The 13,080-nt window shown below is 39.5% G+C and overlaps 4 protein-coding genes across 4 annotated transcripts in view; 3 read left to right on the top strand and 1 right to left on the bottom strand.

The window, feature by feature from the left end:
* The window catches only part of cry2 (cryptochrome circadian regulator 2), a 29,635-nt gene extending 28,956 nt beyond the window's left edge, over nt 1-679 (bottom strand). Inside the window, exon 1 of the mRNA XM_041795117.1 lies at nt 381-679. Within this exon, the coding sequence (XP_041651051.1) occupies nt 381-538 (158 nt within the window). The 5' untranslated portion in view covers nt 539-679. The remainder of the gene's footprint in view (nt 1-380) is intronic.
* Nucleotides 680-4,414: 3,735 nt separating this feature from the next.
* LOC121515257 (aspartate, glycine, lysine and serine-rich protein-like) lies at nt 4,415-5,582 on the top strand. The gene is made up of 5 exons (XM_041795932.1): nt 4,415-4,511; nt 4,606-4,660; nt 4,729-4,784; nt 4,855-5,447; nt 5,520-5,582. The coding sequence occupies exons 2-4, from the start codon at nt 4,656-4,658 to the stop codon at nt 5,436-5,438; spliced, it is 645 nt and encodes a 214-aa protein (XP_041651866.1). The 5' UTR covers nt 4,415-4,511; nt 4,606-4,655; the 3' UTR covers nt 5,439-5,447; nt 5,520-5,582.
* A 2,446-nt stretch (nt 5,583-8,028) lies between these two features.
* On the top strand, nt 8,029-9,270 carry LOC121515248 (keratin, type I cytoskeletal 9-like). Its single transcript, XM_041795913.1, has 5 exons — nt 8,029-8,148; nt 8,247-8,304; nt 8,371-8,429; nt 8,514-9,121; nt 9,197-9,270. Exons 2-4 carry the CDS (start codon nt 8,300-8,302, stop codon nt 9,110-9,112), a joined length of 663 nt encoding a protein of 220 aa, XP_041651847.1. The 5' UTR covers nt 8,029-8,148; nt 8,247-8,299; the 3' UTR covers nt 9,113-9,121; nt 9,197-9,270.
* Nucleotides 9,271-11,540: 2,270 nt separating this feature from the next.
* On the top strand, nt 11,541-12,920 carry LOC121514914 (probable peroxisomal membrane protein PEX13). The gene is made up of 5 exons (XM_041795354.1): nt 11,541-11,626; nt 11,712-11,782; nt 11,850-11,908; nt 12,019-12,785; nt 12,857-12,920. The coding sequence occupies exons 2-5, from the start codon at nt 11,778-11,780 to the stop codon at nt 12,860-12,862; spliced, it is 837 nt and encodes a 278-aa protein (XP_041651288.1). The 5' UTR covers nt 11,541-11,626; nt 11,712-11,777; the 3' UTR covers nt 12,863-12,920.
* The last annotated feature ends 160 nt before the right edge of the window (nt 12,921-13,080 follow it).

The following is a 13,080-nucleotide window of genomic DNA, read 5'->3' as shown; positions in this document are numbered from 1 at the left end:
ATAAGTAACATTAGCTTGCGTTATTTACGTTTTTTCTGTTTCTGAATACAACATTGACTGTCGAGCTGTTCATAAATTCCCTTGGTGAAAATGGTCCAAAAATCACTATCTTCTGATATTAAAAGTCAGTTTTCAGCTAACAACTATAACATTAAATTGTTCCCCTATAGTTTTGGCTTGGCACTCTCTATGTAAGCTAACGTTTAGCGTTAACAATTAGCATTAGCTCTGACGTGGAGTGGAGGCCCAAGCCTAAAATCCAAGCAATGTACACGAATTAGGTAACATTTCAAACAAAAAACGTCCGGACAAACATCACTGAAATAACTTTTTATGTCTAAGGAATCCTAATGAGCCCCGCTTTCAACAAAAACACAAACCTCCATCGGTTGATTCCCACGTTGGCGGCTCCAGCGAACCACGGGTCTAGGATATAAACACAGCGCACTGTGTCCGCTCCATTCAGGGCCTCCTGCAACGCCGGATTATCATGCAACCGCAGCCCTTTGCGAAACCAGTGCACCGAATTCACCACCATAATGACTTCTTATTCCATCCTTAGATTAAAATCCAATGAGACCGGTCGGAATGAAGCCGAAAATAAACTGTCTGAAGGCCGAAACAGCCGCAGCATAGGAGACTCCCAAGAACTTCACTTGCTGTCAAACGAAAACCAACACTGGAGGGGGCGTGGAGAGCTCGCTGTGAGTTAGATGTTATTATCCCTGTGTCTGGTCGCTGATTGGACAGCCAGTCAGACGTCACTATGAATTACAAAACCAAAGTGCCTGCGATTGGTTGATTGACAAATGGTAGAGCGAAGTACAGTAGAGAGGAGATGTCTCACGTTTCCGATTGGGAGCAGAGTCATGTTGTGGCTGATAACACCATGAACCAGAGAATAATAACCTACATTTTAACCGACTCTCGTTTCTCTTGAACAGCTTATTCATCTAGTCACAATTTTCTCTCGAAAATCTGCATTTTTCACTTAACAATAGCCTATTTCTATAGAAAACAAGGTTGAAAAGTCTTTCAGCTACAGAATACAAATGTTATATCTTTTATCTGCAGATTGTCCCACCAAATATGAAATTCTGAATGCCTCAATTATTTACAGGGGTTTTCTTACTCTCAATCAGAAAACTTGTTAAGAAACTCAGTTGTTACCACGTACACCTGAGAAATTTGATCAAAATTAGAAAAATGTACTATATTCTTTAAAACCCTACATTTTTAAGGCTCTGCTGTATTGGGGAAAACACTGTTATGTCTTTCATTCAATGAATATGAGCTATGCATACATGTTCTGATAGGTCCCATTTAAATGGTTAAACCATGCATGCATGCATATACTGGCAAAACTGCACAATCAGAGACAAGGGCCTTTGATAGATAGGTGACCAAGACTCCGATGGTTACTCTGACTGAGACCCAGAGATCCTGTGTGAAGATGGAAGGACAACCATCACTGCAGCCTTCCACTGATCTGGGCTTAATGACATAGTGGCTAGACGGAAGACTATCCACAGTGCCAAAGCCTGCTTGGAGTTTGCAAAAAATTACAAATAAAAAACATGTAGGAATTTAATGTGTTTTGCACTGAGGAGAGGCTTTCATCTAGCCATTTTGCCATAAGCCCAGATCTGTGCAGGGCTGCAGTGATTGCTCAGTTTGGCCAGGCGACCAGCTCTTTGTAGAGTCCTGGATGTGCCAAAGTTCTTCCATTTGAGAATTATGGAGGCCACCGTGCACTTAGGAACCTTCAGTGCAGCTAAAGTTTTTGTAGCCTCCCCCAGATCTGTGCCTTGCAATAATCATGACTCTGAACTCTGCAAGCAGTTTCTTTGACCTTATGACTTGTTTTTTTGTTCTGATATGCATTAACAGCTGTGAGGCCTTCTATAGAGAGATGTGGGCCTTTCCCAAAATGCCAGATTAAATTAATTTACCACAGTTGGAGAGATAAAGATGTAGAAACATCTCAGCAAAGATCAAGAGAAATGGGAGGGACCACATTCCAAATGTTGCAACAGATCTGAAAACTTCTGTCGATGGGATATATCCGTTTTTTCCTCTGAGTAAATTGGCAAAAATTTCAATCATTATGTTTTCACTTTGTCATAATGGGGTACTGAGGGAAAATTAATGAATATAACAATGTAATTTTTGACTGTAACATCATGCTGCAACATAACAAAATTGAAAAAGAGGGAATACTTTCTGAAAGCACTGTATATTGGTTTATCCAGCCTCTCTTCACTGTATTAAATACTTCATCCAGAGAGATTAAACAACAAAACAAGTATACATTCTGTTTTTTTCATAAATCAGTGCTATTGGTAACATTCTACATCTGTCTGTGGGCTTTACAAATTTTAAAACAATGAAAATTGTCAAAAAAGATGCTGGCTATGATCAATTACTGTTACATTTGGTAAATACAGAATTTTTTCTATTCCCTGGAAAGTGATGGTTTTGGAAATAGGAGGCTATAGCCCAACAGAGGCATTATGTAATATATCTAAAAACATAAACATCACGTAGTTTCTGCCCCTTTCTAGAGGGCAAATGTGAAAATCATTTTTCCTCAACATGTTGCATTGGGATTTTAGCATAGTGAGAAAACTTTGAAATAAAAATGATATTTTTTCAGATTGAAGTGTTTTATTTTTATTTTTTAATTTTTTTTTTTTTTTGCCTGAGTGAGATTTCTTACATCTAAATTTGTATTTAAAATTGTTTGAAAGCAACATATAACTGTGTGATAAGTAATACCTTTTGGTGGGTAACAGCGTCATGCAGAGTCATTAATGAAAAATATCCAGGGCTAAGCCCAGACCAAGGACAGTCCCAGAAATTTTTTGCTTATTGGGCAGTTGCATGTACTATTTTTTTTTTTTTTTTTTTTTTTTTTTTTTGCAATTGAAACACAAAAAAATGCCAAAAAATCTGTGTATCATTTGGGAAAAATTGATGCAGTTCAACCTAAAAAAAATTACCAGTGCTTACATACATTTTGTTCTGATCAAATTTTCCTAAAATGTCATTATTAAGTTCATTATTATTCATTAAATGAATCATATACCTTGTTGAAGTTCAAAAATTTTACTTCTGCCTCCTAAAGATGTCTTATATCTCTATTTAAGTTACTTTGCATAGGTCGGGTAGGGATTTGGTGCAAAGGTTTACAACTGCAGCTGTGCATTTTCAAACAAAAACATAAAAAGCAACATATGGGGTTACAGATATTGATTCATTCACAAAAATGCTGAAAATTATACATTTAGAACAATGTTAAAAGCTTTTTGTATACTGCAGTAAGTGCATAGGTCATTGATAGTAAGTAAGTGATTTTTTAAATATATAATATGTTTGGCTTTAAGAATCACATATCCATGTTGTGGTTATCAAGGCCCAATCGTTTATCACTTATTTCTTTTTTGCATTTATGTGTCAGAGCATAGCCAACCCAAAAGATTCAGAGCTTTTAAGCTCTGGGGGTGACTAATGAGGCTGAAGCCCCATTAGCCACCCCCCCCACTCCACCTATGGTGGGGGAGCATGCTCCTGGACCTTCCTATGTTTGGGCAAAGCCCTGATTATTAACACTTTTGGCTCTGCTCCTGCATGTCTATGCACTATTTTCAAGTCATTTAAGATATTAAACCTATTCATTATTTGGGCAAAAAGGGTTCAGTTCCTCATAAAAAATCCAATATGGAACCAATATGATGTGTGATGATGAATTGTGCTACATCATATAAAAGATCAATTCTCTTTTTCCTCCTAAAAGGAAACTATAATGTCCTGCTATGCAACTAAAAACTAAAAATAGTTGCATAGCAGGACGATTATTTAGTGTAAAAGATAACTTGCACCATTCAGTTTAAACATAGAGGAAATATGTGTGCTTCCAGATGTAGATTTATTAATGGAAATGCAGAAATCATTAGAACACCCCACTGTGTTTAAAGTCTGAGAAGTAAAAACATGTTTGATTTAGTCAGTTTGGCTACAAAGGCTGAATTTCCATGCTGTGACCAGCAGGCTCCTGTAGTTTATATGTGTCTACTTTTTGCATTATTCTACTGTGACACAGAAGAATCCTTCATTTCACCAACCTTAAAGATTTGTGCCTTTTAAGAAAAAAATCATGGCTTTAGTCATGCAAGCCACTTCTGGGATCTATCTTTGCTTCAGACAGTCTTTCATTTCTTCACAATTATCTTACTTTTTGAGATAAGTTTTGATTCTCCAGTCATTCCTTAAAAACAAAAAATCTCCTACACAGGTGTAAAGTGTTCATCTCTTCGATTAAATGTACAAGTCCAAATCCCTCATACATTTTAAAGAATTCCCTAGCAAGACTCATTCCCTTCCAGAAAATGTTGGATAATTGGTTCTAACCAGCTGCTCCTAATTAGTAGCAATTACCAGAGCATTGGGAGCACTTTAAAAGAAGTGCTTCAGGCCCACAAGACCTGACAAGGCTCTCCCAACACCAGCAGGTATGCTGTTAGTTTCTTGAACTGGTTTTGGCACATTTTTATTTTGTAGTTGGTTTTAAACATTGATTATGATGCTCTAACTTTTTATCTGCAGGTTTTGGCAGTAAATCCAAGTGCAGCTACACCCTATTCTATCACACCAAAATGATGTAAGTAGACAACTGGTTTGGCAAAAATCCTTTGTGAAATGTAATGCTAACATGCCATGTGTCTGCAGGCTGTTGTGGATTTGTCTGCTGATTGGAACTACCACCTGTATTCCTGTGAAGAATAGTAAGTTGCTTTGAATGTGCTGTATAAACTTTGTAATAGAACAAAGCTGGAAACTTGTCTGTCTTTGTAGCCTTCTCATCAGGAATCGCAGCTCCAGCTGGCGCAGACAACATGCCACTGTCAGCTCCTGCTTCCTCTTGGGATTCAGGAAGCGCTGGAATCTCTGGCCTGGGCAGCAGCTCCTCTCTACCAGGCAGTGCAGGGGGCTATGTTAGTTTTGGGGCTGGAGCCTACTCAAACCCTGACGTTGGATATGGGGCACCTTCTACAGGCTATGGCAGCAGTGCTCCAGGAAGCAGCAGCTATGGTGGTTACGATGCTGGAGCTTATGAGGGAGAGAGCTCGCATGGGTTTGTCTCTGCTCCTGGATATGAGAGCTGGAGCTCTGGATCTGCAGCAGGCTACGATGCTGGTAGTGAAGAGCCTCAGCAGGTCTTCAGTGACGTCTCTGAGCTGGAGCCAGTCTACGCCTTCAGCTCTCGCTCAAGCTACCAGAGAGGAAGAGCAGTGTTTGGCCAAACCCGCTACACCCCAGGAGAGCCCGTTGTCCCACCAATGCCGATCTACAGACCCATCATCAAAATCCCTGTACAGCCAAGCGCTCCTGTGAAGCAAAGCCCTCCTGTTAAAGCTCCAACCAAAGGAGGCTACTGAGACTCTCTGGTGAGTCAAAAGTATTCTCCACACTGTCATTGCCCTTAAAGTTGTACTAACTCTTGCTATTCTCTTTTGTAGGAGTGTTTGAAAATGTACTACTGCTGCCTGGTCAAATGCTAATAAAATGGGTTTTCAAAAACATCTGAAACAATTGTTTGGTCTAAGTTATTTTTTGAAATGCAACTTTGGTTATTTAAAGGGCTGACTGATATTTGGCAAGGTTGAAGCTGTTTCTAGTTGCAGGAAAATATCTGACCTACTGGACTAGAGCGCAGTCATAAAATTCCCATGTTCCTCTTTAAATCCTACTGTAGCCATAGGCAGCTTGTCTACATAAGCTTTATCCTGAAAACCTCAGGATTGGTTGTTCTGCTATACAGAATAAATCCTGACAGAATTCCAGTTTCATTGGCTTTAAATCTTGTGGAATTTTGTCTTAAAATTCAAATAGAGAAATAACTGACAAAAAAATGTAACTACATTTTAAAAGTGAGCTGTATGCTTTTTTTTTTTTACTTTAACTTCCAATTTGTACGGGTTCGAATTAACGTACTGTTATATTGGGGTTATGCTTTTATTGTATTTTCAACCATTAAGCGGTGTGCTCTTTGCCCTTTCATGCTGGTGTACAGTGTTCAAAGGCCCTTAGAACAAGTATTGACACAATGGTAGTAAACCTCATTTAAAAGTGTCAGTACTGCATATTGCTGGTCAAATTTTGATTTGAGGATGGCTTCCTACACTACATAGTTGTATGAAAGAACATCTCTGGACTATGGTTTGTGTTACCTAATTTAAAAACAAGAGGAAGCACCCCAGCAGTCAAATAATTCATCTGTAAAGCTAAATGAATCATTCGATATACATCTTTTAAAAATCTCTTCATCCCCACAGAGGTTTTTTTTTCCCTATTAAATCTGATAAACGCAGACACCCCACAAAATCCCAAGGGAACCGAAAGCATACTCCAAAGGAGCTTCATACAGCACTGAAAATATCTAAAGTCAGAGACATGGGATTTTTCATGGCTACAGTTTGAATTTTGAAAACCTTAAAAAAATATGTAGAAATGTATTAATGACACTTAAATTTATGTACTGGATTGTATCTTATGGCTAATTTTACTGTATTTTAGCATTCTTTTCTCCTCTGCATGTTTAAGTCATCTAATTTAAGGTTTAACCCCCTAGTTTGACATTAGCTTGCAACAAATGCTGGTTGAAGAATGGGACGCCATCCCAAAGCAGTGTGTGACTAGCATGAGGAGGAGGTGTCAGGCTGTTGTGGTTGTGTATGGTTCCTTCACACGCTAATAAGGCTCCTGTTTGTTAAATGAATAAACTATTTCCAACATGTTTTGTTTCTTCAATCATCAAGTCTACCAAACAACACCAAACACGAGTCAGTGGCAGAATAAGCTGTTTGGCATTGGCAGAGAAGATTAGGCTTATTTTTCATGGGTGCACTCCACATACTCAGCTCTGCTGCTCATTCAACAAATGCATGTTCCTTACAAAATTTATATTATATTTTCCCAATTATTTTTGTAGTAAAATGAATTAATTTACAAGTAATATGTTCAACAGTGTCAGATAAGTCTAGGAGTACAGATTTAACCATCAACAAAAGAGTCAATTAAGGCTAACAAGGAAAGAAAAGCACTGAGTATGAAGCCACACACTCATTTCCTACTTCATATCCACTGTATAGTGAGCAGCACATAGTGGACTGTACAGTGGACACAACTGAAAACACAAAAATGATTTCAAACACCACTCTGGCTGCAGGCAATGATGTCTTCACCGTCTCACAATTAAAACATTTAGCAACAACAGCTCGTAGATTTCCATGACAACGGCTGAGGATCAAAATTAACACTAGAATTTCACTGAAAACTGTAACTAAATGTAACGTATTTTCACAAAAAACAAAAATACTATTAAATAAAAGTTTTGTGTCTTTAGTGGCAAAACTGTAGAAATTTTTGTGCTTATTATCACTTATTATAGCATATAGATGATGGTCTCATGCTTTGTAATCCTCATGGGGGCAAAAGTTATTACAGTTTGATTCCTTAAAATTTTCTCACAGATTAAATACTTTTGTTAAAACCAACAAACAGAAAATGCATTAAAAATGTTTTATTTGTTCCTGTGCTCCTCTCACTTGCCCGTCATGTTTGAGAGCATGATGGTAAGTATTGTTGGGCTAGGGACCATCAGTTGTTCACTACTTTTCACAATGCATCGTGGGATAGAATGAGTGCACTATATAGTGAATAACAATGCTCACTCAGATTTCTGACAAAACTACTATATAGTACACTATATAGTGAATAGGGAGTGATTTCGGACACAGCCTCTGACTCAAGTATGAAATGACTAGATTTTGGAGGTCACAGTTCAAAAGTTCAAGTTTATGGGGCTCTGCTGCAAACCATGCTTATAACATTTCTTCCACACTCTTCAAAAAGTATGAGGGTCATATCTTACATGCTGTGTACCAGTCACTGCAGTGACAGTAGACAATATTAATGGATCTGCACCTGCTCTTAACGAGCAGATTAACGACCATTCCCTGGTGTGTGTTATCACCAGGTGTTATTCATCAGTTGTCAATTCCCTGAGCATTAAGAAGCTTTTAAGCAGCTCTGAGCTCAAGAACACCACAAGACAGACTGCAGAGAAATCTACAGAGCTGGATACAGGTATCACAGAGACTTTGTTGGACCCTTAATCCTCATGTGCCTTTATGATTGTGTCTTTATTGTCGACCAGAACTTTCATGTTTCTTCATCATTTGTAGTCTGTTTGGGACAGCTCACATCAGTCAAACATTACTGACTCGACAGCAGAAGAATGAGGTGAGTTACTGGCTTGTCCCTAAAATTTTATAACATTTGGCTTATTTAACTGCACTTTCTCTGCAGGGTTTTGTGGGTTTTACTTCTGCTGATTGGAAGCATCACCTGTATCCCCATGGGAAAGGGTAAGACGTGTTGTCTCAATCAAATCAAATGTCTAAATGCTGTTTAAATGATCTAGGACTAATTCTAGATTTGTTTTCCCTCAGGTTCAGTGTCAAACAGTGGTGCACCAAGCTACATGCCTCTGTCATCTCCTTCCTTCTTTGGGGGTTCAGGGAGTGGAGGAAGTTCTGACCTTGGCAGCAGCTCCAATGGCCCAAGTCTGTCAAACCCAAGCTCAAGCATGGCTGAGGGTCACACAGGAGGCAGTGTTGGCTTTGGGGCAGAGACTGGCGAATACGGGGCTGCTTATGCACCTTCTGGTGGATATGAAGGCTATGCTCCAGGCAGCAGTTATGGAGGATATGATGCTGGTGCTTATGAGGGAGAGAGCTCATCTGGTCTTGTTTCTGCTCCTGGATATGAGAGCTGGAGTGCTGGATCTTCAACAGGTTACGGTGAAGGTGCTGAAGAGCCTCAGCAGGTCTTCAGTGACGTGTCTGAGCTGGAGCCAGTCTACGCCTTCAGCTCTCGCTCAAGCTACCAGAGAGGAAGAGCAGTGTTTGCCCAAACCCGCTACACTCCAGGAGAGCCCGTTGCTCCACCAATGCCGATCTACAAACCTGTCATTAAAATCCCTGTACAGCCAAGTGCTCCTGTGAAGCAAAGCCCTCCTGTTAAAGCTCCAACCAAAGGAGGCTACTGAAGAGCTCTAGTAAGATTCAACTTCATAAACAAATGTTTTTCTCTTGTCGTCTTAATGCTGACGTGGTGTGACATTGCCTTGCAGGTCTGAGTCTGGAGGTGTCCTGTTGCTGCCTTGTGAATGTTACTGATGATGATAAAATAAACTTCAATAAACCATGTCTTGTGAGCTGTCTTGACTGGCTGGGCAGAGGGAATAATTCATGCAACAAGAGAGAAATGGGTGTATAGTGGCATTGCCAAGACACCAAAGGGAACGCTTAGTGTTACTGCCTTACTCATGTCAAACAGTGGCCAGTGTTTAAGTTGCTGGTGAATGACAAGCCATAGCTGGGGGAAAACTTTTAGAGGGCATGAACTTGCACTTTCTGTCAAAGTTATGACATTATACTAAGGGCAGTAAAATTTGCACTTCGTTCATATATTCATCTTAGATAATGGCTGTTAATAAATATAACCTGCACATTGTTGGCTTATCAAGGATTTTCTGACTTAAACAGGGTCGAAGGCGCTCCTATGTATTTTTCTTGGGGTAAATTTGTCTTGGACTCATAGCGGTGAGACACTCCAGGCACCTTTTTTTTTTAATTTTTGTTCTCCCCATCTTTTCTTTTTGTTTAGAGAAGATTTAAATTTCCACTATCTAATGGAAGATGTGTACAAACTAGACATCTACAATTGCACTGAGCCCAAGGTAGCTGCATCATTTCTTTGTAACATATCTGAAATAAACATGAAAATGTCTTTTTGTAGATGAACTGGTAATCTAAATCTTGCTGTTACACGCAGCGTGTCAGTTCCACCTTTTTGTTCATTATTCCACAGTATTAAATATTAAAATGATCAATTATTGGACATTTATAAATAGATTCTGAATCTTCCACCTCCATCACGATGTATTTAAGAATCTTTTTTTTTTCTCTCACTTTTTGCCTCAAAGTGCTGCACACATCCAGCTGCCACCACATTAACAATTCACACACAGCAAAAATGACATCCCATACTGACTTATACTCTCTGAATTATACTCTCCAAAACAGCCTAAAGGAACAAATATCGTACTGTATCATATCTGTTCCTATCGTATTGTATTGTACTGGACTCTATCAATTTGCATCATGAATATTCGTATTGAATCTATTCATATCTATACCTTACCTATGTGTATCGAACCATACTGTATCATATGTATTCTTTTCTATTTATACTGTATTGTACCATACCATACCATATCTATTGATATCATACCTTGCTGTACTGCTCGTCCTGTATCGTGTCGTATCATACCGTATCTATCTGTGTTGTACTATACCATATCTATGTAGTGATTGTATCTGATCTATTTATATTGTATCATACCATATCTATTTGTATTGTACCATACAGTACTGTATTGTACCATATCGTATTATACCTCTTCTATTTGTGTCATATCTATTTGTATAGATTGTAGCATATCGTATTTATTTGTATAGTATCTGTATCATATTGTACCCTACTGTAACGTAATATATAGTATCTATTTGTATTATATCACATCGTTTGTCCCTTTGTATCTTTTGCTATTGTAGCGTATTTTTGTTTCATATTTTCTGTATCTCCTTGATGATTGTGATTTCCCACGTCCTTGCTGATTATAACAAACTTCTAGAAATGCTTGTCCCTAGCCAATAGGCAGTCACAGTAATTGTTCAAAATCAGAATCTACATTAGATTTCCTCAAGGGTCCCTATTATGTAATATGGGTACATATAGTAAGTTATCTTTGTCAACAACTAACTGAAAAGATAGTCACATATGCTGATTAGACTGGCTTTATATTATTAATTTGAAGTGCCAAAGTGTGGATTTGACCACTCCCAAAGTTTTATCTATCTCTCTGATAGTATTAGAATATTTTTTCAGCCTAGTTATGGTCTCCTTCTCTTGTACTGATACTTTCTTGGACTTTACATAGATAGCTCCAGTCAAAAGGCTAATTGAAATTGTCTCCACACCTTTAATCTGCTTCAAACTCTAGCTTCATTTGTCATTAATTTAGAGGGAAACAGGCCACTCATTACCATAAAACTGCTTTTCAGTTAATTGTCCTTATGCTTTGAGCCTCTGATAATGGGGCTACTTTGAATAAAATCGTTATAATTCAGAGAGGGTAAATGCTACTTCTTTATGAAACTCCTTAAATAAATCTTTAAAGTCTACACTCAGTCACATCATGATTGTTTTATTTTAAATCAGCATTGATTTTTGCAACTCTCTTGATTTTCCTTTGTTGTGTGTGTGTTCATGTAAGGATCCTTCCTACAGAAGATGGATAGAGAAACAACTGTTGTCTGGATTCAGGCTGCACATATGAGCGCTGTGAACTTAATGAGGTCATAGTCAGTCAATCACTCTGCAGGTGTGTTTCACCTCCAGCTGTTACTGATGAGTAATCACTTTCTGAAACTTTGAGCAGCATTTAAAAGCAGCTCTTTGCTCATAGGAACACTACACAGGAGCTCCTACAGGACAGGTACAGGTTTGGTGGCAGTTTCTCTGTCTCATGTTGTTGGTGTTGTGTTTTCTAAATTGATTAACTGTTTCTGTTTGTTCCTTAGGTATAGAGAACTTTGGAGCATCTATCTTGAGCTGTAGTTGCAGTTTGTCCACTAACCAGGGCAGAAATGAGGTGAGTGAACTACCAGTTGATATTGAACTGTGTGACTACACATGTCTGATCTACTGAATTCTTTCAGGGTTTTGTTGATTGCCTGTCTGCTGATTGGGAGCATCACCTGTGTCCCTGTGGGACAAGGTATGACAACACTGAATCATCACTTGCTGATCTCCTTGTAGAGGTCTACATTATGATCTTGATGGTGGTTGGTATATATTTATCACCTGTAACTTTCTTCTGTGCTTCAGGGCCAAGTGACCCCAAGCCCCAGTCATCTCCTGGCTTACCTTGGGATTCAGGAAGAGTGGAGAGTTCTGGTCTGGGCGGCAGCTCCTCTCCACTGAGCCCAAGCTCTGTTAATGCACCTCAGCCTGCTCCTCTAGATGCTTCATACAGTTCTGGCCCAGTTTACAGCTCCCCTGGAGCTTCCTATAGTACTGGTCCTGTCTACAGCAGCCCTGGCATTAGTGTAGGTAGCACTGGGGGCTATGGTGGTGCTGGAGCATCATACGGTGCTGGCCCAGTTTACGGCAGCCCCAGCATGGCTGGTGGTAGCACAGGAGGCCATGCTGGTTTTGGAGCTGTCTACTCAAACCCTGAGGCTGGATATGGGGCACCTTCTACAGGGTATGGCAGCAGTGCTCCAGGCAGCGGCTATGGAGGTGGCCTGGCTGGTGGTTATGAAGGTGTGGGCTCTCACGGGTTTGTCTCTGCTCCTGGATATGAGAGCTGGAGCTCTGGATCTGCAGCAGGCTATGATGCTGGTAGTGAAGAGCCTCAGCAGGTCTTCAGTGACGTGTCTGAGCTGGAGCCAGTCTACGCCTTCAGCTCTCGTTCAAGCTACCAGAGAGGAAGAGCAGTGTTTGGCCAAACCCGCTACACTCCAGGAGAGCCAGTTGCCCCACCAATGCCGATCTACAGACCCATCATCAAAATCCCTGTACAGCCAAGTGCTCCTGTGAAGCAAAGCCCTCCTGTTAAAGCTCCAACCAAAGGAGGATACTTAAGCTCTCTGGTAAGATGCACCTTTATAAACATGGCTGCTCCACTTCTGACTGCTTAAATTAACCTTTTGTTGTCTTGCAGGTCTGAGTTTGGTGAGGGTCTGTGGCTACAGTAATCCTGATTTAAATAAAGTGACTTTACTAAACCTTGTGTTAATTGTCCTGACTGGGAGGATATTTGAACTTGCTGCATCAAGGGAGAACTGTCTTTCAAAGCATTGTAAAGATTAAGTTTTATAGGGCAAGTGTATTTTCATTGAATTGTTTCTTCAAATGCATGCATTGTGCCAAGAAACAGTTTTTGAC

Source organism: Cheilinus undulatus, linkage group 9 (assembly GCF_018320785.1).
Source record: "Cheilinus undulatus linkage group 9, ASM1832078v1, whole genome shotgun sequence".
Taxonomy (NCBI): domain Eukaryota; kingdom Metazoa; phylum Chordata; class Actinopteri; order Labriformes; family Labridae; genus Cheilinus; species Cheilinus undulatus.
This window is presented reverse-complemented; position numbering and strand designations above follow the sequence as displayed.